Genomic DNA, 27,211 nt, shown 5'->3' with positions numbered 1-27,211 from the left:
ATACTTTTCCAAAACCAACTGTAATTATGAACCAATTGTAACCACGACGTTAGATCACTATACTCAACTGAAGTCATAATCGTACATCACTGCAATCAACTTAAAGTATGATCGTACATCACTGCAGTCAACTTTAGTTACGATTGTACATGGTTAAAATTAACTATAATTACAATGAACTATATTACGATCGTACATCACTCCAATTAACTGTAGTTACGATCGTGCATAACTAGAATCAACTGTAATTAATATTATTTACGATCGTACTTCACTACAATCAACTGTTGTTAGATCGTACATCACTACAATCAACTGTTGTTAGATCGTACATCACTACAATCAACTGTTGTTAGATCGTACATCAATACAATCAAATGTTGTTAGATCGTACGTCACTATAATCAACTGTTGTTAGATCGTACTTAACTACAGTCAACTGTTATTAGATTGTACATTACTACAATCAACTGTTGTTAGATCGTACTTCACTACAATCAGTTGTTAGATCGTACTTCACAACAATCAACTGTTGTTAGATCGTACTTCACTACAATCAACTGTTAGATCGTACTTCACTACAATGAACTGTTAGATCATACTTCACTACATTCAACTTTTAGATCGTACTTCATTAAAGTCAGCTGTTAGATCGTACTTCACTACAATCAACTGTTGTTAGATCGTACTTCACTACAATCAACTGTTAGATCGTACATCACTACAATCAACTGTTGTTAGATCGTACATCAATACAATCAAATGTTGTTAGATCGTACGTCACTATAATCAACTGTTGTTAGATCGTACTTAACTACAATCAACTGTTATTAGATCGTACATTACTACAATCAACTGTTGTTAGATCGTACTTCACAACAATCAGTTGTTAGATCGTACTTCACAACAATCAACTGTTGTTAGATCCTACTTCACTACAATCAACTGTTAGATCGTACTTCACTACAATGAACTGTTAGATCATACTTCACTACATTCAACTTTTAGATCGTACTTGATTAAAGTCAGCTGTTAGATCGTACTTCACTACAATCAACTGTTGTTAGATCGTACTTCACTACAATCAACTGTTAGATCGTACATCACTACAATCAACAGTTGTCAGATAGTACTTCACTACAATCAACTATTGTTAGATCGTACTTCACTACAATCAACTGTTAGATCGTACTTCACTACAATCAACTGTTGTTAGGTCGTACTTCACTACTGTATTGAGATAGTATTTGTGTACTAATGGGGAACACCGGAAATGGGAGGAATAATAAAAAATAGAGACTTCCTGTTGTATAAACTGTCATGGTCTGTTGGTCATTGCTGGATATGTACGTAACCCATATATTAAATAAAGCCATTTAACTACAGAATTTTATTACTTCTGAATTTGACATTATTTTGACTGGATGGCCTTCAAACCACCGTCTACGTTCGATTTTCAGTCACCGTGTGCGTGGCCGGAATGGCGCCAGAGGATTTCACGCTACAGAATTACAGCAAAACTGAATAAAGAATCAAATTGAGTGTAAATAAACACTCTTTTGTATGTTATGGGAGTTGAATTGGAACAGAACGGGGAAGACGGGAAAGATCGCACTAAATATGATGTTGTCTTGGGTAAGTTTGACAGTCACTTTATACCCAGGGAGAATGTAATAAACGAGGGTACAACTTTTGACCTTGCGATGTCAGAGAAAAGGAGAGACTGTGGAACAGTATGTTCGAGTACTTTATGACTTGTCGCAATATGCAGAGTTTCCCAGTCATGAGACAGGCTTGTTTTGGGACTGAGTGATGAGGATATGTTTAAAAAACTTCAACTCCAAGCAGATTTAGACGAACACGGCAGCAAAGAGGCGTTTTTTTTTTGTGAATTTTGTTCAGAGGAAGCAGCACGGCAGAGATCGTCGACCTTCGAGTTACAAACGGCAATGGGAAGACAAAGGTAATTCTTGTGGAAAATGTGATACTTCTCACAAGAAAGATGCTTGTCCAGAAAAAGGAAAAAAGTGTTACAAGTGTGGTAAACTGTTTCATTTTGCTACAGTTTCCAGAAGTACTAAGAAAGTGGAGGAAATTACAGTTAAAACGACACAAAATAGTGGTCAGTCATTCTTTATTGGGTCTGTGCATGTCAGCGATGAACCTCCATGGAATGTGGAACTTGAAATATGTGGAAGGAAGATCAGTTTTAAGATTGATACAGGAGCTGACGTCAATGTTATCAGAAAAAGTACTTGGGTTGCCCTGGGTAGACCTGTCCTGTGTACTGCTTCAACTGTAACACTCGTGAGTCCTGGAGGCAAAATGGATGTTCGTAGTCTCTTTAACATCCAACTTAAACCCGCGCTTGCGGTGGGTCCTACCGACAATAAAATGGGCGGAGCTTCAAGCCAGAGATAATGATCACGTGATCTAAGTCTAGCGACAAGGTCACAGTCTATGAGTTATAATTAAACAAATACACGTGGCCTCAGAGAAAGAAAGCTGTACTCACGCAACGTTAGAATGAAGAACCACATTCCCGTGGGTTTTTTTTTTATCATTTAGATTAGAAATAAATATGATCCACAACAGAATCCCAAATATCTCGTGCAAAGTTGCGAGTCTTCGGTTTTAGATTTTTTTTACCAACTGTTCTGCGTGGACAACGCGGATCTTCATAAAATGTCACCGAGGTAAAATCGCGACCAATGTTTTCATTCCAGTCTAAGATGGCTAGGTTACTTCTTCGTTTAAATTCCTTGTCAGAGAAGGAAATGCGTTTGTCATGGTATACCAGACAAGCATTGTTGAATGATTCCACATAGTGTGTATCGACACATGTGACGTAGTCTTCCGGTGTTTTGTATATGACAAGTCGCTTGATTGCGCAATCGAAAAGTTTGATGGCGATCGGGTCTCGCAATATGATTTTGCTGGGCTCGTAGTTTTTATCAGTTTTGCATCTTGATTCAGGCAAACAGTTGTCGTGTATATTTTGATAATGTAACACTGTATTGTCAAGAAGACTTATTAGTTTTTCTGACGATCCACCACAATATTTCATGGCGTAATAACAATGCGTTTTCACCGATGCCGCTTTGTCAGACAATTCACCGTGCCATTTCACAGCATGGAATTTAACAGGGCCAGTGCAGACTTTTTTCATTTCTTTACTAATTCCCTTTGTTGCATGCCATGTGTCATTTGCGTTAGTAACACCAACATGGTTTTCTGACAAGTATTTATTTATTGTGACATTTCGGTCGTGTCCGTGGATGTTGACATTGATTCCACATTTATCAAAGTGGTCGTATAATTTCTTTACACCGAATGTCTCATGTCTTTGGCTTACTGGATCGTCATCTTTGGAGACGACTGCTAGTCCTATGACCTTTTTTGTTTCAAATCCAATGGCAACCACGTCAGAATGTCGTGCATTTTTTCGCCACCCATGCCTTGCGTCTGTCAATATCGTAATTCCTTTGAAGTCAGAATTAATATCAGAACATTGAAGTGTTGTGATAGCCGTTTCTTCATCAACAGCATCTTTAATAGATTGATCAGCGATGTTATTTGTTTTGCAGCAGTATAAATCTAAAAATCCACTGACGAAAGTCTCTGATAACTGACCAAATCCTGCAGATGCGACAAAACGTTCATACTGTGAATATCGCAAACCAGACACAAAAAGTGCATGCAAGATGCGAAAATTTGCGAGGAATGATCCACCCGGCAAACGAGATGATGTGTCCACTTTCATGCTGTGTTGATTCTCACAGTGCAACGAAATTTTCCCTGTGTGCCCTGAGTATTTTATGGTTTCAATTTCCATGTGTTTTGAACATTCATGGGCATGCACCTGTAATCCGACACAAAGATTTTTTATTGCCGATTCTGTAATGAGACACATCTTTTCTGTACTCTGTTCCTTTGGACATGGTAAATATGTTGAAAATGTGTTAGCGGTTCCCAAATCATCTGCATCGGTGTTGCTTGGTGGCAATGCATGTTGTTGAAGATAAAAATCAAAAACCTCGTGTAGAATTGTGCTGTTGCTTGTATTTGAAACCCTGTCATCCAATAATAGTTTTGCGCGATCTATTTTGTTGAAGAGCAAAGTTCACCAGAGGAACGTCTTTTAATTTTCTTCGTTTATTTCTTATTCGCATCTCATCACCCTCATCTGACTTTCTTTTCTTTCTTCCGAATTCTTGTCTGTTTTCGTCTTTTATACGCTGCATTTTTGATTTTTAAATAAGCAAGCTTCTAATTCGGAATATGTTCACACTGAAGAAACGTGTTGATTATTTTTTAAAAGGCGCCACAAATACAGGTTGGTGTTAATATTTAGTTTAGTCCATTTTTCTAAAGGGCGAATTTTCTTATCTACTGACAAGATACATATGAGAAAACGACATTATTATTTAATTAATAATGCACAGTGAAATTAAACGTAGTATATATACATGCATATATTTGTTTTTATTGCGACACTGAACTCACATTATTCGAGTCAGAATATAAGATAACGGAAGAGAGTTTTAGTAGCTTTGTCTCCTTTACAGCGGAATGTGTCGCACATTCCTGGTAATTAAATTATCGGGGCTATTGTTTTAGTTTCCATCAAAAGTGCGCCAACATTTGCTGACAAATCATGAGTGAAAAAAGGGAATTATGTTTTAAAATAACCAAGGATCAAGCGGAAGCTCTATTGGTATTCTGTCGCTTTAGCGATTTTGATTTAGACAATGATGTTATAAAAAATGAATGGTCAGTTTGTGAGGACGAAGGTAGTGCTCACTTTGAAGAAGCGTCGGACGCGCACCGGTTGACAGCACCAGACCGGATTGCTAAAAATACCTGTTCTGGCTCTCGGGAAGGGTCGCAGAGAATTCTCGAACAAAGTGATGGACACAGCAGAACCTCGGCCAGACAACACAGCACACCTGCTGACGATGAATGTTCATCTTGTTTTTGTGTGCCATGTGTCACGTCCGATAGACAGAATTGGTTAGGAAATGGCGCCGCACCCCATATTCGAAATGCTGGTTTACGGAAAGAACGTTATAAAAAATTCTGGAAAATGTTGTCTCGCCGAGGTGCATGGCTTGATGCCCGATATCAACAGAGCAAAATGCGATCTTTAGATAGAGGTACCACCCAGGAAAATGTTTGGACACTGAGAGAAATGATGCCGCACTGTGTTCTGTCGTTGGTCAGGTCATTATACCCAAACCCCGATGGTATATCGTATATGGGGCATAAGTGGCAATAAACGGTGAGTAGACACCTGTAAAGGCATTATTATTAAATGTATTTTGCAAATAACACGTTTGCTACCATGCAAGTGAGGGGCAAAAATACTATTATTCCACGTGGCCCGTTCCACGTGCACCTTGTTACTCATAGTTGTCATGTGATATAAACAAGCTACGTCACATGTCCATATACGACTATTCAATTCTACGCTTCGGAGTTACAAATTCCAGTTTACCTCTAATTACAATAGCTTTGTATAGAAATTAAAAGCATTCTTTATTTCTCTTACATTTATCTACAAGCGTATCAAATTTGGAGTTATAATATGTTCTAATTGTTCCATAAATATTTAAAATGTACCCCCAATAAAGCTGTGTCTTCAAACTGTCAAACTTTCACACATTTTGGATTTAAGCTCCGCCCACTCCTATTTATATCGACGGCGCCGGTTTAACAACATGCATGCAGTAGTTTATGTTGTCGATAACGAAGATAGCCATAATCTCCTCAGTAGAACAACTGCATTCAAGATGGGTTTTATCAAGCGTGTCGATGAGGTCACATTTGACTCGGTCAAATGTCAGCCAATAAAAATAAAACTCGGAGAGAGTGCTACTCCATACAGTGTCAGCACATCCCGGCGAGTACCAATTGCCCTGCTTGAAAAGGTAAAGAAGGAGTTGAAGAGAATGAAGGAAGGTGAAGAAATAAAGGAGATAACTGAGCCGACTCATTGGACTTCTCCAATGGTTCCTGTGGTCAAGCCGACAGGAAATGTAAGAATTTGTGTTGATTTGAAGAAATTGAATGAGGCTGTGGAACGGGAACGGTATGTAATTCCAACATTCGAGGACATTGTACACCGACTGCGAGGATCGTCGGTGTTTTCGAAACTAGATGCTGCATTAGGATTCTGGCAACTTCCTCTTGACCCAGTGACAGTGAAGCTAACTACTTTTATCACTCCGTTTGGTCGTTTTTTCTTTAAACGTCTTCCATTCGGAATTTCGTCTGTGCCTGAAATATTCCAGAGGATCATGACAGAACTGTTGTCAGGAATTGAAGGTGTGGTTTGTTATTTTGATGATATCCTGTTGCACACTCCTTCTACTGAAGAACACAAAAGACTGGTAGCTAGAGTTCATGAAAGCCTGAAAGAAGTAGGCCTCCAGTTAAATAACAAAAAGTGTGAATACTTCAAGAAGGAAATCCAGTTTCTCGGCTATATTGTCAGTGAGAACGGTGTTCGGCCTGACCCTGTTAATGTTGAAGCAATCCAGAAGATGGCAACACCTTCAAATGTGACAGAATTACGCCGTTTTCTAGGAATGATAAATTTCCTAGGTTGATACCTCCCCAACCTCTCGACTATCATTCGTCCCATTTCTGAATTGTTGGAGGAGAAGACTTGGATTTGGGGAGAACCACAAAAGACTACTTTTGAAAAGCTTAAAGAACTTGTAACCACTTCTCCAACCTTGGCATACTTTGATGCAACTAAACCTACCATAGTTAGCTCTGACGCAAGCTCCTATGGAATTGGTGGAGTACTCCTGCAAGAACATGATGGGATATGGAAACCTGTGGCATATAGCTCACATACACTGACTGCTGCTGAGCGACGATAAGCACAAATAGAGAAAGAGTGCTTGACAGCTGTATCGTCTTGTGAACGTGTTGATCGGTACCTTGTGGGACTTGAACAGTTCATCCTAGAAACAGACCACAAACCACTCGTACCATTGATCAACCAGAAGGACCTATCGGAGACACCACTTCGATGTCAGCAGATGCTGATGCGTTTGACACGGTTCAAGGCACAAGCGCATTACACTCGGAGTAAGTATGTGGCAGACACCTTGTCACGTATCCCCATGAGTGAAAATCAGCCAGAAGAGCTTCACAATGATGTTGTAGCCTATGTTAATGCAGTCACATCATCATGGCCGGTTTCTGATGTATTCTTGGAAAGAATCCGAACAGAGACAGAAAACGATGTTAATCTAAAAGCTGCTGTTTACTACACTATCTCCGGTTAGCCAAAGTACAAAGATGTTGTACAGCTAGCAGCCAGAGACATGTTTGCTGTATGTGGAGAACTCAGTGTTGTAGAGGGAATACTAGTGAAGGGGAATAGAATTGTTATTCCATTTTCCATGAGAGGGGATATCCTAGATCGTATTCACGATGGTCATCTTGGTATTACCAAATGTCGTAAGCTTGCAAATCAGAGTGTGTGGTGGCCACAGATCAGCAAGCACATCCAAGAGAGGGTGGCAGCATGCAGATTCTGTTTGGAGAAACAACCATCAAACTCAAGTGAACCACTTCTAATGACAACCTTACCAGACCATCCTTTTCAGATGATAGGTGTAGACATTTGTGAGTTTAAAGAGAACCAGTACCTTATCACTGTTGACTACTACTCGAGATACATCGATATTGCGTTTCTCTCTCAAATTACATCATTTGCGGTGATCTGCAAGATGAAAAATATTTTTGCTCATCACAGAATCCCAGAAACTGTAGTTTCAGACAATGGCAGACAATTTGTGAGTGCAGAATTCAGGAAATTTGCAACAGATTGGAATTTCAAACACGTCACAACTAGTTCGTATTACCCACAAGCAAACGGGGAAGCGGAGAGAGCTGTAAGAACTGCCAAAGAGATTCTTAAACAGGAAGACATGTTCCTCACTTTGTTAATCTTCCGCACAGCACCCACCTCAGCACTAGGAATGAGACCAGCTGAGCTTGCTTATGGTCGTTGACTCAGAACAACCCTGCCGTCCATGCCTTCAACCCTTGCTCCATGCACTATTGATGATAGCATCGTGCGTGGGCGTGACAGTATATCCAAGACTCGCCAGAGACAATACTTCAATCGACGAGCTCACCCTTTACCAAAACTCAATCCTGGAGACCAGGGCCTTGTCAAGTGTAATGGGGAGAAAGGTTGGAAACTGCCTGCAGAGGTGGTTCAGCAGTGTGCCCCTAGATCGTACATAGTGAAGACTCGAAAAGGGGAATTGAGATGCAACCGCAAACATTTACGTTTGAATACAACAGTAAATAATCCAGCTGCAGAGAGATAGCTGATGACTGACAGCAACAACATTACTTCAGATAAGATGCCTTCTACCTCAGTGGAGTCTCTCCTTGAACCACAACCTCAACCGCCATCTTCACCTCAGCCACCAGCGAAACCTCCAGACATCCAGTCGTCAGAGCCGTCAACGGACGCCTGTCGCACCCGCAGTGGTAGAATTGTTGTGAAACCGTCTAGTAATGTTTACCAGTTAAGTGTTCATGGGATGAACAGTTTCAGTTCTGTTATACTAGTTCAAGTAGTTATTTTCTTTATGAATATGACATTTCGAGTAATGAACTATTGAAGTACAGTGACTTAGGTTTGTTTTAAGTGTTGTTGTTTTTTAAAGGGTGGAAGATGTATTGAGATAGTATTTATGTACTAATGGGGAACACCGAAAATGGGAGGAATAATAAAAAAAACCCAGAGACTTCCTGTTGTATAAACTGTCATGGTCTGTTGGTCATTGCTGGATATGTACGTAACCCATATATTAAATAAAGCCATTTAGCCAGCGGCACATAAGAACTACAATCAACTGTTAGATCGTACTTCACTACAATCATCTGTTGCTAGATCGTACTTCACTACAATCAACTGTTAGATCGTACTTCACTACAATCAGCTGTTAGATCGTACTTCACTACAATCAACTGTTAGATCGTACTTCACTACAATCAAATGTTAGATCGTACTTCACTACAATCAGCTGTTAGATCGTACTTCACTACAATCAACTGTTAGATCGTACTTCACTACAATCAACTGTTAGATCGTACATCACTACAGTCAACTGTTGTTAGATCGTACTTCACTACAATCAACTGTTGGATCGTACTTCACTACAATCAAGTGTTAGATCGTACTTCACTACAATCAACTATTAGATCGTACATCACTACAATCAACTGTTAGATTGTACTTCACTACAATCAACTGTTGTTAGATCATACTTCACTACAATCAACTGTTAGATCGTACTTCACTACAATCGACTGTTAGATCGTACATCACTACAATCATCTGTTGTTAGATCGTACATCAATACAATCAACTGTTCGATCGTACATCAATACAATCAACTGTTAGATTGTACATCACTACAATCAACTGTTGTTAGAGCGTACATCAATACAATCAACTGTTCGATCGTACATCAATACAATCAACTGTTCGATCGTACATCAATACAATCAACTGTTAGATCGTACTTCATCACAATCAACTGTTGTTATATCGTAAATCAATACCATCAACTGTTGTTAGACTATGTCACCACAATCAACTGTTGTTAGATCGTATGTCACCACAATCAACTGTTGTTAGATCGTACTCAACTGTTGTTAGATCGTACTCTACAATCAGCTGTTGTTAGATAGCACATCACTATAATCAACTGCAGTTACGATCGTATATCACTACTATCAACTGTACTGAGATCGTAAATCACTACAAGCGCCAGATCCTCGTGGATGAAGCCGTACTCGGTTATTCTCTACATTTAATTTCACTAGTATGAATGTTCTGCTAGTGAGCAATGTTCAGGAGTGTATGCACAGATGTTAGTGGGGTGACGTCTTGACTATGGCTAGTGAAGTTTATTGGGGGGGGGGGGGGGGGGGGGGGGGGGTGTCAAATAATGATAACGAGTGGTGTGTGTGTGTGTGTGTGTGTGTGTGTGTGTTTCGATTCCAACCTCCCTCCCCACTCAATCCATGCACACACGCCTGACATTGTTTAACAATAGCAGCAAACTCAGGACAGTCTCTTTAGTTGTGCTCTTCTTACTCGCTAGTCAGAAAGGACATAGAAAGTGTGGTGTGCCTCTATGTCTGAAAGTGGTTACATTACCCTATATATAGCTGGTATTCAAAACTTGTGGCACCATGTTTCAACCGTTTCTCAACCGAAATAGTGCAACAAATGGACACAAAAAACTGTATAACCTACCGTACTCACTAAATCTCGATTAAAGTACTTGCGTCCTTATTAACAAAATAAATCTTCCAACGACAACATTAAAAATTGTTTCCGCCATTTTAAATGTGTTAAATAGAGGGAAGCAACTCGCTCTGCACATTAAGAAAAGTACTGACTTAATGTGCTCCCCGCACTACCTACAGGTGAGACAGAAAAACTTACCCACGTTTGCTTTCAAATATTCACCGACATCTGTATTTTTCTCCTTCGTATCCAGGACAACCAATCTGGCACCCAATTGGCTGCAACTGTTGCGTACGTCAGAAAGCACTTCCTTCTCAATTAGCACCTTGATGCATAGGTTTATTCGGTTCAGCCACACGTATCCCTGCTCGAGTATGCAGCCAGCTGCAAATATAGTTCTAATTAATATTCAGATTTCCAATTAAAACTTTTTTCTTTTTTTTACCAGCATGAAGGTGCAAATCACTCTTAAAACAAATTAATATGCAAATATAGTTATCAGCAATATTCATATTTCTAATTAATAATCAATGTTTACTAGTATGCGGCACCAATCATTCTTAAAACAAATTAATATGCAAATGTAGTTCAAATTAATATTCACACTTCTCATTAATATTCAGTTTTTACAAGCATGAGGCACCAATCACTCGTAAAACAAATTAATATGCAGATATAGTTCTGATTAATATTCAGACTTCTCATTAATATTCAGGTTTTACCAGCATGAGACACCAATCACTCTTAAAACAAATTAATATGCATATATATCTCTATTTAATATTCTGTTAAATTAATAACTTACAACACCAATCACTGTTATAATAATGAAATGTGCGATCTCTAAGAACATTTTATATCATCATCTACTGAGAAAAATACAATCATTTTGATGACAGAATCTCTTATTTTCCCAAATTTGGGGTCTAGGTATATTTCTACCGGCAGTGTTGTACTGATTATGTGAAGACCTATTGAAGACCTACTGAAGACCTATTGTCCTAATGTTAAATGGAAATAAGTGTCATTTGTAGGGGCGGGACGTAGCCCAGTGATAAAAGGCTCGCTTTACACGCAGTTTGTCTAGGATTGATCCCCGTCGATAGACCTATTGGACTATTTCTCGTTCCAGCAAATGCTTCACAACTGGTTTAACAAAGGTGGTGGTATATACAGTCCTGTCTGTGGGATGGCGCATATAAAAGATCCCTTTCTGCTAATCGAAACAGGCCCACAACATGGTGGACATTATGGGGGGAGGGGGGGGGGGGGGGGGAGGGCAATTGAACGAGCGCGAGTTATTTTGGAGATCCTGGGTCATGATTCAAAGGTTATTTGCCCGTTACTGTAATTGTCGCCGTTAATCTCGATCTGTTAGTCTCGCTATAACTTTTACATTCTGTCGAGATGTAAAGCCAAAATTATTGGGCCGGGCCCTCTGCCCCCCCCCCCCCCACCCCCTGCTACGGGCCTGCGAAAAGAGTAGACCATGGCATGGCAGCAGCGGTTTTCCTATCTAATTATCTGTGGTCCTTAACCATGCCAGGCGCCATATAACCCAACGGTAATTAAAATGTGTCGAGTCCATCGAAAAAATAGAAAAAAAGGTTCTTGCCATTTGTACGTTCATATTTGCTACTTTTAGGATATTAATTTGACAGTTCAAACCACAACACAAGATACGCATTTGAATATTTGATAACATATGGCCACTGGAAATGCCTTAATTTGCATAAATTCAAAATGGCCACCAGCAAAACCTCTTGGGGCCATTATCCATGGTTCATACAGGCAAGGACCCATAAAATTCAAACACTTTTCAAGCACTTTTCAAGGACCTACCTCTTGTTTTCAAGGACCATAAATACAAACATTAGTTTATTGTGAAAAAAAGTGATAATTTCCCATGAACGCTAAGTTTTCCTCCATAAACACTAGCTGCTAAGTCATACAGGTGTTACCGCTATATTTTTACAAACGTCATATGTTTTCGATACTTTCACTGGCTGTCTATTTTTGTCCTTGTTATGGCAGTGAAGGATCTATACTCCGTGCAGTAATTTACATGAAAATCTTTATTTGAAAATAAAATCATAAAATGTTTGTAACTTGTAAAAAATATTGAATAATCTTCAGACCAATAGACAATGTTCACTTAAAACATATTGACATTATGTTTTCGATATAGGCTAATGTCTAATCCTCTTGTTATACGTATCAATGACACCACAATTCAGATTGTCAACTTAAGTACTCTAACAGAGATACAGAACTATATATTTTCAAAAAATCTAACTCCACTAAACCACTTTTGTTTGTAGTAAATGTAAATGTACATGTAAACATGCCCCCAGCAGAAATTATCTAAAAGAACTTTGCTGTGAATGAAATAAGAGGTAACCCAACCAGCCTTCCATAAATTTTATTGTTCAGTGTAATGATCAAGTAGTATATCCTCTAACTTTGGCAGGTCAGATGTCGGTGTTGCAGACGATAACTTCGCAGGGATTTGTAATACCTGGATTTCGCTATGTGAGGCATTTCATTAGTACCAAAATATTGCATTACGAAAAACCGATAACATGCACACTATTTATGGTATCATAATTAAAACATAAAGTTGGCAGCTTGACTTGAAGCATTTTTAATATTGTGAGGAAAAAAGACACTTCGTTGTTTATGTTCAGGCTGATAGTGACGTAATATCTCGCATAATCTCGCGATACATGCAGATATAAACAAAGTATCGAAAACATCGAAATTGTATGATGGTACGATATGTTTATATAGACAGTACTTACCATTTGCAGATAATATCGTCAAGTTTAACATGTTTAGCATTGTAAGCTTCACAAATGTCCTTTTCTAGTTAGCAAGAATTTAAAGTTTTCCAGTAGTTTAGGCTTAATCATGTTAATCTTTGTTTTTTCTGTGTTTTTCACTCTTTTCGTGCGATTTGAGTGCGCTCTCGCCCATAGCGCCAATGTTAATATCCTTGCGACAACAGAAACACACGGCCTTTGACACGTCCTTACTCTCTCTGATCCACGCATATTTTCGACACCACGTTTTGTTAAAAACACACTTTCCACTAGGCATGTTTAAATTTGAACATGTGCTTGCAAAAACTTCAAAATCTAAGTGATTCCGTGTCGTCTCGCCTCATTCCCAGTCTGGAGCTCCACGCGGTAAGACGTGCTTGTTTCGCTTGTGCACACTGCACGTGCTTTCGTGTGCTCCACTTGGGGGGTGTCCTTCATTTCATTGTTTTTGTCAGCGAAATGAAGTTTTCTACTGGGATGTATGCGGCCATTGGAACTGATTGAACGCTGGGACGCTTCTCGTTTCGACAGCCTGCACCACCAGGTTGGATTCTTTTTTAGCGAGATTCCTTGCCTCCACGTCATTTCTCCGTCTGACTGTCGACTTGTTTTGTTTTCGTGACTCGTATGACGGCCATTCTGCAGAACGCCAGGGTTGTTCGCATTTAGTCTCTACATGTCTGAGCCTGTCCTAGCAGCACTGGAAGATTGACCGCCCCACTCTAAGAAGAAATAGGAAGCGGGGTCAGCCCCTACTACTCTTTTTCTAGACTTTACCTTGCTTTATAGTGATACCGTCTCGTATCCTCCGGAGTCGGGCCCGTCCGCACCACTATACCAACCCATGACGACTGGACTATACTCTAGTCTGATACTCTCTCTCGTTCAGACAAATCTGGCTTCTCAAGATCTGTATTTCAGCACAGCACTACACCTTCAATGTCTATCGACTGTCAATCTAGGGGTTTTCTTGACAAGATGCAACCCATCTCGTCCCTTTAAGCTGTGCACTCAAATGGCCTTAACGAGGCCACTCGCGTGGACATATCGATCGGACTTTAACCTTTTAGATCTGCGTTCAAAATTTTATGTCGAAATTACTTCTTTTTTAAAAATATTATTAAATAGTCCGATCCTCTCTTCTTTCTCTTATTTAATTTTGGACTGTCCTTCTAAAATGCTCCAAATTATATAAATATTCGGCCGAGCAGTCAATTCTTTCTTATTTTTGGCTTATAACCTTTTTTTATTTTGTTATTTATTTAATTAACTTTTTTACTAATTGCTATTTTCAAAATTCTGCCCATTTTCAACCCTACCTCCCACCCCACCCCCACCCCCTCCATCCCTAGTCAGGCCACCGATCTTATTGGAGGTCGGACTTGGGATGGGCGTGTTCGAAACCCTAGTGGTATATGGGCACGTTAAACTAGTTATCATCATCATCATCATCGTCTCGCCTGACTATTGTTTGCAGTTCTCAAAACGAGGCTATTACGCTCGTCAATAATTGGTAAATCTCGGCTGAGGCATTCGGAACATAGCATTTGTCCCGGAATGGGCCGAGTACATTCGGGTCACGGAACGTCGCGAGTGCTGGAATGAAAGTGCGAACATCGAAGTAAAAATGCTAAATTTCTTTCGAGATTGTTCCGTAATTTCTGGTTAAAATGACGCGCTAGTCGCACTGACATGAATTTCAAGGACTTTTCAAGCACTTTTGCACTTTTCAAGGACTTTTCAAGCACTTTTCATTTTTCAAGACCGTGCGAACCATGTTATCTCCTAAACATTCCATCCTAGACCCCATGACAGATAGGAAGTGACACCAAGGAACAAAAATCTGCCTTCAGAAGATTTGTGTGGCATCCAGGTATGACGTAATTGACCAAAAGTATGTAATATTTACGTACAAATCACCATTACAAGGCAAGTACCTTATACATCTCTAGACTGAAAATTAGTGCAATTGGTTGTACACTCTGGCCTGTAGATGGTACTTTGTGATAACTTTCTTTTGGCCATATCCTGAACGCTGCAAGTTCTAATGCGGACACTTAAGTCAACTGGAGGATTAACGCATCGCGGTATCGAGGAGAGTTAGAGGACGTGATGGCTGCTAGCTCTGACAGCATGTGCATCTATCAATGAGGACATGCAGAATCTCACTGGGGCCCATTATTGCACCAGCGATTAGCACAAAGAGACTGCAAAGATACAGATTCTGTCAACAAGTTCCTTAAAGATCGCAATCCATTTGCACAGCTGGACCACCTTAGGAACATAGCAATTGGAGTGATCACAGACAAGTCAGCTAATCCACGTAGAGCTGTTGAAGTTGGTACTGCAATTCTTCATAAGATGACCGGTCAATATCTTCGAATTTTCCTTTAAAAGAGCAGACACAGCCAAAATAATGGGACAGGAAATGAAACTATTGCTGTCCCAGTAGATCATCAGCTCCTCTTCCAACGCCTTCTTCTTGTAGCTAATAGAAACCCTGACGATGATTTAAAGGACTTGTTTAAATATGAACTAGGAAGTCATCCAACATCTCTGTTTGATGTGCATGGACATCTTCCAGAGGCGAACTTGCCACAACTTGCAGATGCTCTTGAGAGTTGTGTGCCAGCAGCAGTAGTGGGTGACATACCACCTACTAATACCCCTATATACCATGCTTTGGATGGAGGGTCACTCCTTCACAGACTCACTTGGAAGAAAGTCGACAACTATGAGGACATTTGTAAGCAGTATGTTAGTCATGTCAAAGGGAATTACGATAATCCTATCGTAGTTTTTGTTGGGTACTCACAAGGTCCATCCACCAAAGGTGTCACCCATGAAAGGAGAACAAAGGGAAAAGTTGGTCCACGAGTTTCATTCTCCACAAAACTGGCCCTGAAGTCAGGAAAGGAACAGTTCTTGGCAAAAACCGAAAACAAGCAGTTCGTCCACGAGTTTCATTCTCCACAAAACTGGCCCTGAAGTCAGGAAAGAAACGGTTCTTGGCAAACACCGAAAACAAGCAGCGCTTCATCAATATGTTGATGGAAAAAATGGATGACAAATGTATCAAGACTTTAACTGGAGATGGCGATGCTGATGTTTTGGTAGTGAAAACTGCTGTTAGGTATTCTACTTCTGTCTGCACCCACTTAATAGGCGAAGATACAGATCTACTTGTGCTGCCCTGTTTGTACTGCAGTGATAATAGCAAGGGGCTGGTCTTTCGATCAGAAAGAATTCTGGGGAGAAGGAAGAAAAAAGGAGAATCTGGGATATTGTGCATCTTAGACAGCAGTTAGGAGAGGAGCTGTGCAGCATACTGCCAGTAATCCATGCCACTGGAGGATGTGACACAACATCCAGGATATTTGGGATGGGGAAAGGAGCACCTGTTAAGAAATGCAAAAATGCTTAGTTCAAGACATTTTTTAATATTCTGACTCGAGAGGGGCTTGAGGCAACTGAGGTGAAACAGATAGGAGAACGAGTTCTTATCTTGTTATTTGGTGGGAAGACAGGAGAAACACTTGATGAACTGAGAGCCAGAAAGTTTTCAGAAAAGGTGGCCACCAGTCCGAAATGTGTTCAAGTCCAGACCTTGCCTCCGACATCAGACGCGGCGAGGTATCACTCACAAAGGGTTTATTTTCAAGCCCAGGTTTGGATGGGTTCAGAGGTCCTGAATTCAAGGGATTGGGGCTGGCAGTTGTCAGATAGTCGTCTGCTACCCAGAAAGATGGATTTGCTGCCTCGACCGGAGTCTCTCTTGAAATTTGTGCACAGGTTGCAAAGGTTCATTGTGCAGTAATGCTGCATATGTTGCTCTTGGCGCTGAAAATATAACCATATATGACAACCCTTTTACCCTGCCTTTGAAAATGGATCGGCATTGAATAATATGACTCAAATGTATGAAAGTCCTTGTGTTATAACCTATAAATGGTTGACCATAATAGCATTGAGATAAGAGATGCTCCGAACATGGGCAGGAAAGAAACTTAAAATCTAAGTTCATACTTTCCATGTAATGGTGATATTGTGTCGGCATAAGTTACGTAATTTATGTCAATTACATCATATCTTGTGTCTGTGATGTCATACAAAAATTCAGAATGCATATTTTGGTTCCTTAGGGCCACTTTCCTATATGTCAATAATAGATTTATGGGGTCTAGGATGGACCGTTTAGGAAATAATGCCCTCCAGAGGACTTGCTGGCAGCCATTTTGAATTTATGCAAATTAGTGTACTTCCGGTGGCCAGATTTTTGTCCTAACTTGGTGTAGCTATTCAGAGTGAATCCCCTAACCAGAAGCAATCATAAAAAATTATATTGCAATTTGTTCTAGGTTAATGATAATTCTACTGGACTAATATTATTGTACAAATGTGGTCAATACACTGGGTTTTTGGGGGTTTTACATAATATAATCAGTAAATTTTAACATGTGCGAGGTTTGTTTGACGTCATGGAATCGTATGACGTAGGCCTAACGTCTCCCCATACACACTATTCAATTCGCTATGACAAATCGGATGCGACTAGTCGGTGCGACATATCGCATAATGAGAACGCTGCTTTAGCAGAATAATTTAAAAATTGGAAGATTTTCCGACCCCTAAAATGTGGCGTCTTGGCTTGGGCCACAGGTATCCCAAAATATGACATCGGATATGTTATACTTACGTTATATAATAAAGAGTAAAGGTAGGACACTTTCAATTGAACCGATTTTTGAAATCTTCTCCAAAAATAAATAACATATTTAACAAAGAAGAGTTACACAATACTGTAATCGTAAATGATTATGTTTTCATTAAAACTTAGTATTTATGAAATTAACTTACATGTATTCGTTCAACAGAGACCGGCCGCGGTGGCGTCGTGGTAGGACATCGGTCTACAGGCTGGTAGGTACTGGGTTCGGATCCCAGTCGAGGCATGGGATTTTTAATCCAGATACCGACTCCAAACCCTGAGTGAGTGCTCCGCAAGGCTCAATGGGTAGGTGTAAACCACTTGCACCGACCAGTGATCCATAACTGGTTCAACAAAGGCCATGGTTTGTGTTATCCTGCCTGTGGGAACCACAAATAAAAGATCCCTTTCTGCTAATCGGAAGAGTAGCCCATGCAGTGGCGACAGCGGGTTTCCTCTCAAAATCTGTGTGGTCCTTAACCATATGTCTGACGCCATATAACCGTAAAATAATGTGTTGAGTGCGTCGTTAAATAAAACATTTCTTTCTTTGTTCAACAGAAGTTTAAAGTTGATTTACAATTCCTAGACGCGATGCGTCTTGGACGTTTTCGTTTTTCACAAGGCCAACAACTCTCTTTCACTATTTTCATGTATTTTCCTCATCATCACGAACGAACGAACGCTGCGTAAATGCAAATTGTACCACAATGCTCATTCTATTTATTTTTTTGGTGGCCGAAACTTACCGGGGTAGAAACGTCTGGGCCGAATATGCAAGTTAACATTTTAATGTATTTCAATAAATACAATCGTTCTTGAATACATGTCTGTCGTTTGTTCTTAATGAATAAACTTACGCTTGTGCTCGTGAGGAAGGTGTGAAATACACAAGAATAATGCTGAAAGAGTTACGCGCCCTTCATTTCAAGACGCTACACGTCTATCGGGATAGGAAACAAACTTAACTCAAATTCTACTTAATTTTAGATGGTAAGTACAATTCACTGCATTAATTTATGAAAATTATATCAATTTTGCATCAAATGCAATACAGCTTTTGACGATTCGTTTGGCATTTTTTGTGGTGATATGTTTTAGTTCATGGACATCGTAAATTCTTGTCATGAAGTGACTTACCTTTATTCTTTATATATATATAGTACATGTATTTGTATTGGGAGTTTCTGTTTGGGGGTACCTGTGGCCTCGGCCTGTGCACTAATACAACTCTACCACAACAACAACAGTAGCAGAAGCAACAACAACAACAACAACAACAACAAAAAAGCAACAACAAAAAAACAACACAAATAACAACAAAGACAGCAAGCAGAACAAAACAACACTGAATAGGCTCACCTGTTGGCGAAAAGAAGTGACGCCATCCTGGCGAATGGGGGAACGTGGCGTCGTTGGGAAATACCACAGGATACAGACGGCAAGTTCCATCATCATTGTAGGAGATTGACCCACAGAAAGGTGTTTCCTTGCATTTCATGGCACAATAAAATACCGTCGTGACATCACTCGCAGAGGATATGACGTGGGTGTTGATTGTGACGTCATCAAATACGAAGTTCCTGACCCAATAAGATAGTTCACAGCTGAAAAAAAAAAACAATCCATAATGTAAAATAAGGAGGTAATCCTACTGTGTTTTCCGCATTGTCGACGTGCACCGGAAGTTTTACTGTCGCAAATTTACGTGTTTTTGTTTGCTTTGTTTTGTTGGTTTTAGTTGTTTTGGTTTTGCTTTCGGTGTTGTTGTTGTTGGGTTTTTTGTTGGGTTTTTTGTGGGGGTTTTTAAGGTTAACTTTGTAATAAAATTATGAAGTATAAACCATACAGTTTAAATTCATTTTACTGTATTGTTTTTATTCCCAATAACGAGTAAAAACAAATATTTCTACTTTTGCTTTCATGTAAACGCTGCAAAGCGTATTTCGGATGCCTTATATGTGATATAATTTTATGGTTTGAGTTCGTATGCTACACAGCTGTCGTACGTTTCTTATGGGGAAATATTGCTAATTGGTCAACATTTAAGTCATTACACCTTCTTTAAATTTGCACATATTATAAAGATATCCTTATTTTATTGGAATGTCAAAAAATAAAAATAAAAATAAAAATAAATAAAAATTAATAATAATAATGAAATAAATAATAATAATCATGGTCATAGGTCACAGGACAAAATTCTGATCCACGGGGCATAAAGCGAAGTGTATGAATCACTATTAGTCCATGAGCCAGACCAAAAATTGGTACCATCTGATGGCACCAAACAAAACTGTTATAATTATTTTAGTACATCATAGGACAAAACAAAATAGCATAATGGACTTTCCAATAGATTAGTATTAGCTAGTTATCACACTTTTTAACAGTTATCATTCAGGTGGTATAAAAACCAAAACGTCCGTGATTTAGGGTTTGCCAAATCATTAGCAAACAATGTTCTTTGTGGTTTTTGCATCTTTCGGAAGTGCTGATTAACTATCCAAGAAGTGTAAAGTTGGCACTATGAGCATTTTCAAACATTCGAGATGGCGTCCAAAGTGGCTGAAGAAAATGCTGTTCGCGACCGTGTTTTACGGATCAGAAGATTAATTAGGAACTACTCCCAGCTAATTAAGACATTGCAACATCATTTACATCCAAGATGGCCACCACTATATCAGCCAGAACAAGAAAATTGTAATTTATTGCAAGATTACAAGTGATGTTAGGGTGGAGTTTTAGTCATTAGGAGATCCATTTACGAGTTAATGTCAACTGAACTATTGCTCCATCATTTAAATCCAAGATGGCCAAGATGGTCGTTACGAGTAAAAATGGTTATATCTTTCATTCTATTTTACCCCAAATAATAATGTTTACTTCAAAAACAGGTTTTAGAGAAATTCTATCATTGCCAGAATTCAAGATGGCTAACATTGCAGTTCTTTCTAGTAGCTCTATATTTTGAACTGAAATCAGAAGAAGCAATTCTGAAATTATGCAACTATTTTGATGTAGCGGTTCGACAAAACACAGCCTTTGTTAATACGAAATGTGGCTGTTTAACAGCTCAGTTGCCATATAATTGTCTGTAGCTGACAAATTCTCGAACAACCGTTGCACTAAAGAGCAACGTTACACAATGTTACCAAGCACAAGAGTCAGCGGCGGGAGTTTTCTTTATCTATGTAACGGTAGTTACATATGCTAACGTTTTCCAAAATGGCTGACCAAAACAACAAAACTGGTCAACTTTGTATTGTTCTCAAATAGTCCTCTGACTGTACAAATGTGGTCTTCATTAGTAAAAACAAAATTACATCCTTACAACATGTAATCCCTGAAATAAAACGAGTTTTAATTCATAGCTTGTTTAAAAAAAAAAAAAGTTTCATCTGGGCAGTAAATGTATGCAATTTTATTTCATGCAGTACCACTGTGTCAAGTAGTCTTGTGCGTCAAACATATATGGGGTACCTCTAAAACTAAGAACTACAATTTTATTTCATGCAGTACCACTGTGTCAAGTAGCCTTGTGCGTGAAACATATATGGGGTACCTCTAAAACTAAGTACTACAATTTTATTTCATGCAGTACCACTGTGTCAAGTAGCCTTGTGCGTGAAACATATATGGGGTACCTCTAAAACTAAGAACTACAATTTTATTTCATGCAGTACCACTGTGTCAAGTAACCTTGTGCGTGAAACATATATGGGGTACCTCCCAAACTAAGTAATACAATTTTATTTCATGCAGTACCACTGTGTCAAGTAGCCTTGTGCGTGAAACATATATGGGGTACCTCTAAAACTAAGAACTACAATTTTATTTCATGCAGTACCACTGTGTCAAGTAGCCTTGTGCATGAAACATATATGGGGTACCTCCAAAACTAAGTAATACAATTTTGTGCGAAACTAGGGGTTACATGTATATGGAAAATGAGCCATAAAAGGTTCCACTTTCTTCGGTTACCGTTAAAACTTTGAGGTAGAGATTGTAGTACTAATATTTATGGGTCAGTTTGCTTGATATAGCCCTGCGCGTGCTGTAACCTCACCGTGGTGCAGGGGTGTAACATTCTCTTTGAGAATGGTCAATACAGCACAAATTGAAATTGTGAGTAAAAGTCAGTATCTATCTGTGATATTTGTATTTTTGCACAGTTCTTTACACTGTTTTTATTTAAATCTTGAATTTTTATATTGATGTTGATCATCACCTTATTTGTTTGCATTACCATAGTTTGACACCCAATAGCCGATGTATTTTTCGTGCTGGGGTGTCGTTAAACATTCATTCATTGCTTGATATATTGCACTGTTACGAGTCCACAACGGCCCAAAACGTTAGGTTGCACTTCTCCGATCATTATCATCATGTAAACAGGTCTAGACACCGATGACGAATATAGATTATGGAATGAATGAATGAATGTTTAACGACACCCCAGCACGAAAAATACATCGGCTATTGGGTGTCAAACTATGGTAAATGTAAACACAACGTGATGATCATCATCAATATAAAAATTCACCAGTTAAATAAAAACACAGTGTAAAGAACTGTGTAAAAATACAAAATTAATATCACAGATATATATAATTAAAATTTAGAATAAAATTCAGTATCGCGTAAAAACTGCAATAAAAGTTCTGGATGGAATCGAAATGATTCCATCACATTTCTTTGTCAAAATAAATCTTTTCGAGTTGCTGACAACTGCTTACACTCCACCAAAATGTGTCGCACAGTCAGAAGACACTGGCAGTGCTCACACTGAGGTGCAGGATCTTTCTTTAAGATAAATGAATGGGTCAAGTAAGTATGACCGATGCGGGCGACACAAAATATAGGTTATGGAGATCTGAAACTATTCGGCTTTTAGGTAATTGTTCGTATTTCACATGTCAGGATATGTTGGACATTATGTTCCATACGATTTACAGTACATATATTGCCGAACATTTTACATATTAACAAGTAGCGTGAGGTTTACATTTACGTATTTTAACATTTAACATCAATTTATACCATTTAATAAGCCACTATAATTATTATTAGATTTGTTTAAGAAAATTCGATTTTTAATCTTTAAAATGCAATTATGATGGCAATGTTTGGTGTATTCTGTAGAATGTAGTGGTTGCTTGTAAAGAGCATGTAAAAAAAAGTTCAACTCGACGATTTTGTCCACTACCCTGTTCTGGTTCTGTAATAAGATATAGTAATTTAATGTACGGTTTAGTTTTTCTGTGTATTCATTTTAAACAAAATATTGAATATTTTCTTGTTTGCTGCTTGCTTTTTTGTTTGTGTGTGTGTGTGTGTGTGTGTGTGTGTGTGTGTGTGTAGAAGGTAAATGTATTTTTCGTGTGTTAACTATATTCCTGGATATAGCCTTTTCTGCGTTTTGAAAAAAACGAACACTGTATATATAACAAAACCGTACACCATATGTAAAACTGTCAAGACAAAACCGTGACCGCGATCCATAACAAAATGTTTTAAAACTTTTATAACATCGAATTAAATACTGCCACTGCGACAAGTATGTTTATATTTTGTAAAGTAATAACTAAAGATTACACTAAAATGAAAGAAGAAGTAATTTGTTTACAAATGCTCACAGAAAAAAGAGAGAAGGTATTCCAGGGTCGAAATTTTACTGATAATTAAACATTGAATAAACATTTAAAATCTACATTTTTCATATTTTTTATGGACCAAAAATATACTGATAACAAGGTAAAATCAGGTTAAGTTTTACCACTAGTCTGTTTGTCTATTCCACGTGTGTTTGTCTATTCTATTAATACCGGAAATGTGACCAAACATTTTGGGATGATGTGGTTCGTAGCAGTGAACAACCACGTATATATGGCACATTACTGGCATCAGACTAGAGTTATCCACCCATTTGGTTGTCCAAAATACGGAAACTAATGCGAGAAAATATAGTTTTCTTGTTATGTGATTAATGGCTGGGGAGCTGCTTAGTATACTGGATTGTTACACTGGGTTTGACAGGTAAGAGGATGCAGTTAGTGAATATGTGCACTTGGTTTACACTGGATACTGCATAATGTCCCCCAGAACACATTGAAGTCATGCAAAATTTGTGAAAAATGCACAGAAATGGGTGTGATTCGGTCCCTTAGCCCACGTGTGTTTGTTTACATTGATATAACGCGGAAAAGAGCTGGACAACAGAGGTCGTCCTTTCGAGTGCTCATTGGGCCCAGGCAGGTAATGTTTCCTGTGAAATGCTAATGGCCTGGTGAAATTAATAAAAGTGCTACAGCCACTGGGGCTACATGAGAATACATAGTGAAATTAATTGTGGTCTGAGGCCTGATATAGTAGGATGTTTGACACAGGGTGACACACTTTGATACCTAATTGTGAGGTAACTATGACAGTTACAGGACTCAAAATGCATTTGATAAATGTGCAGATAGGTGGAAATCTGAAACTTATCAGTTTGGGTGATGAATATTTCATTTCTTTAAATTAAATTAAATTTTATTATATTTATATTTTGAAATTTGTAATTTCACAAATTATAACATGATTTGACCTGCATTGTACCCGTATCAGGTCATAGGTCATTCTTTTCAATCAGAATGTATCCCTACATCCTGTGAGAGCCTCACTTTGAGTATTAAGGCTAATTTAATAAGTCAAAATGGAGGCTTTTTTTCAAAAATACCAGAGGGTAATTTTTTCAAAATGTGATCCTGGGCCAAATGGTGAATGTATAATATGGAATGGGCCTCCCAGACCAAATGGATATGGTGCTATTAAGTTCAAATCACCAATCACAGGCCAGTATCGTACAGTAAATGCTCACAGATTAAGTTTCATGGTCTTTAATAAGGAGATGGAAATAGATGGCAGTGACATCAGTCACCTGTGCCATAACCGTCTTTGTATGTTTAAAGATCACTTATCTGCTGAGCCACATGCAATTAACAGCTTGCGCATACAATGTGTGAACAGGGATGTCTGTCAGGGACATGGACAATACCCTCCCTGCCTCTTGCATCTCAGAATGCATAACATATGAGAATGTAAAACAATAACAAAGTTTAATTTAAAGAAATATTTTATGTCATAAAATCACATATAAATATCACATATAAATATCACATGATACATTTATTCAAAAGCATACATTTATTCACATTACTATTTTTTATTGTTTAAAGTCAGTCTTCAATGTCTAGGGTTCATGTCCACAGCAGAAATGCTATCATGCAAACTGATAGTTCCTATATTATATGTATCACTTGAAAGTTTGTGACAAAAATTACTTTGAATAACTGTGGTCACAGGAGTTGTCTGCTCTTTGACTGTCAATATCTAATAATCCTTTCTTGTAGTCAGCTTGTTGATCTCTGTGCAAATGTTTATATTGTAAGTGATCTATAATTTTACTTCCTTGCTGGACTAAGTGCCTTTTAACCACCTGTGGATTGTTTTTATATCTTTTTTGATAGTCCGACTCTTTGTCCGTCTGACGCAGTGAACGCCTCCCCCGAGCTGACAGTTCGATGCCACAGTACTTGCACTTTTCTATCATCGATGTTCCCGGGGCGTTGTTCAGCCTGTGGATGGTGAATGCAGCTCTCCCAGTCATCGTTCGTGAATAGTTCACATTCTTAGGTAAGGAAACACTGAGAGAACAGTTCGCAGCCTCACATTTCTGTGTGTCTGTATACAGTTTCATTTACTCTACAGCTGAAATACTTAGTTTAATCTTCAGAAGTTCCAGTACTAACATTTTGTCATTTTCATTCATATTCAGCTCTGTGATTCTGGGTGTACCCAGGAACATGGATCGGTGCCACCAGTTGTTCGTTATTCCTCCACTGCAGACGACCGAGTACCGTGAACACTTTGAACAGTCACCACCGTAGCACGAAAGTGTCGATTGCAGGACCTTTGGTAAGTTTCGTTTCAGTACACCGATATTACCAGTGTGTACTTTCATCAGTTCTTTAAGAATTAAACTGAACCTTGCTTTCATATCCTGGCTGAATACCTTCTGTGCTTCACGCTTTTGTTCACGGGTGGACCCAGTAAACATGTCGGGACTGAAGTTAGCTTTGTAACACTTACGAAACAGACTCTGACCTAAGTGGGTTGGATCAGCTAGCCGCTGCACTTTCCACATTGGATCTAGAAGTTTCAAAGCACTATCAACTCCAGCAGATGATCTGGAATCTCCATCTGTTGTGACGTATTTTATGAGAATACCTTGTAGAGCCAAGTCTGTTCCGATATCTTTTCCCATCTCGTATTCCGACAGCGGAGCAAATGGCGGCAAGTTTGCTGTGCAGTCAGGATGACCACCGGGACACGTCACATGAATACCTTTGTTTCTTAACCAGGCTCCGGTCCAACAAAGTTTATTCTGGAAGCAGGCACTTACAATGAATTTTCTTTCAGTCATCGTTTCACATGCAAGTCCTATAGCTTGTGATGCATTCTGGCCCGGTTTCTTCCGACTTGTTATTGTCGTGGAGTTGTATCTCCCATCCATGGCTATGTTAATTTCATCACGTTCATTTCCACGTTTCATGTTAATGTCTTTCAGTAGCTCAACTTTTTGTGCCATATCTTTTTCATTTAGATCTGTTACAGCCGTTGATACCTTGTATGATGCTCTCTGCATGCTGCTCCGACACGGTGGTGGAATGCCCATGCCTGCCAATAGCACTCTCGCTTTCGTATGGCCGACGGGAGTATCTTGGAGACCAATAGCAAGACCCACATTAGTTTTTGCTGCATTTGGGCCAGGTTTATTTGTCTTCACCTCATTGTACAATTTGCTTTCAGGAGCAGTGAAGTCACAATTCACACAGTGTAGTGTGACTTTCCAACAAAGACCCCACTTAACCTCTTTTAATATTTGCATTTCAGGCTCGTCACACTCAGGGGAAGCTGTTGAGTGGTATCTGAAAGCTGCATTCCATGCATCTACCATTCTGTCATTGTCCATTATTCTCATGCCTTCTTTGTCTTTACACTGTTGTTCTTCTTTCATTTCAGACGCAGTACATGTACTCGTAATGGGACGTAGCAGGCGGACTGGCTGTGACGCACCTTCGCAATCTGGAGTGGATATGGTGGCTGAAGTGGAACTCGACTTCGTGACCAAGGCAAACTCGTCTCTATTCATCCGGACTACTGGTCACAACTTCTCAGTGTGAGATTCCGGACTTGCATGTTCATGCAGCAGAGTTTCACCCTTATTCCAAGGTGCATGTCCCTTCTTGAACTGTGTCTTTCGTCTTGTATTGCCTTCCATGGATGTGACTCGTAGTGTATAAAACAGTGAAATACTTATTGTGGTATGCATGCCCACCC

General features: G+C 39.0%; 1 protein-coding gene across 2 annotated transcripts in view; it reads right to left on the bottom strand.

Annotated features, from left to right (window-relative positions):
• The window catches only part of LOC121374690 (lectin BRA-3-like), a 49,396-nt gene that overhangs the window by 14,784 nt on the left and 7,401 nt on the right, over nucleotides 1-27,211 (bottom strand). For both annotated transcript variants that reach the window (XM_041501805.1, XM_041501798.1), the window contains exons 2-3: nucleotides 19,190-19,434; nucleotides 10,496-10,681 (exon numbers count right to left, since the gene is read on the bottom strand). In XM_041501805.1, the coding sequence (XP_041357739.1) occupies nucleotides 10,496-10,681; nucleotides 19,190-19,434 (431 nt within the window). The remainder of the gene's footprint in view (nucleotides 1-10,495; nucleotides 10,682-19,189; nucleotides 19,435-27,211) is intronic.

This window comes from Gigantopelta aegis, chromosome 1, assembly GCF_016097555.1.
Source record: "Gigantopelta aegis isolate Gae_Host chromosome 1, Gae_host_genome, whole genome shotgun sequence".
Classification (NCBI taxonomy): domain Eukaryota; kingdom Metazoa; phylum Mollusca; class Gastropoda; order Neomphalida; family Peltospiridae; genus Gigantopelta; species Gigantopelta aegis.
This window is presented reverse-complemented; position numbering and strand designations above follow the sequence as displayed.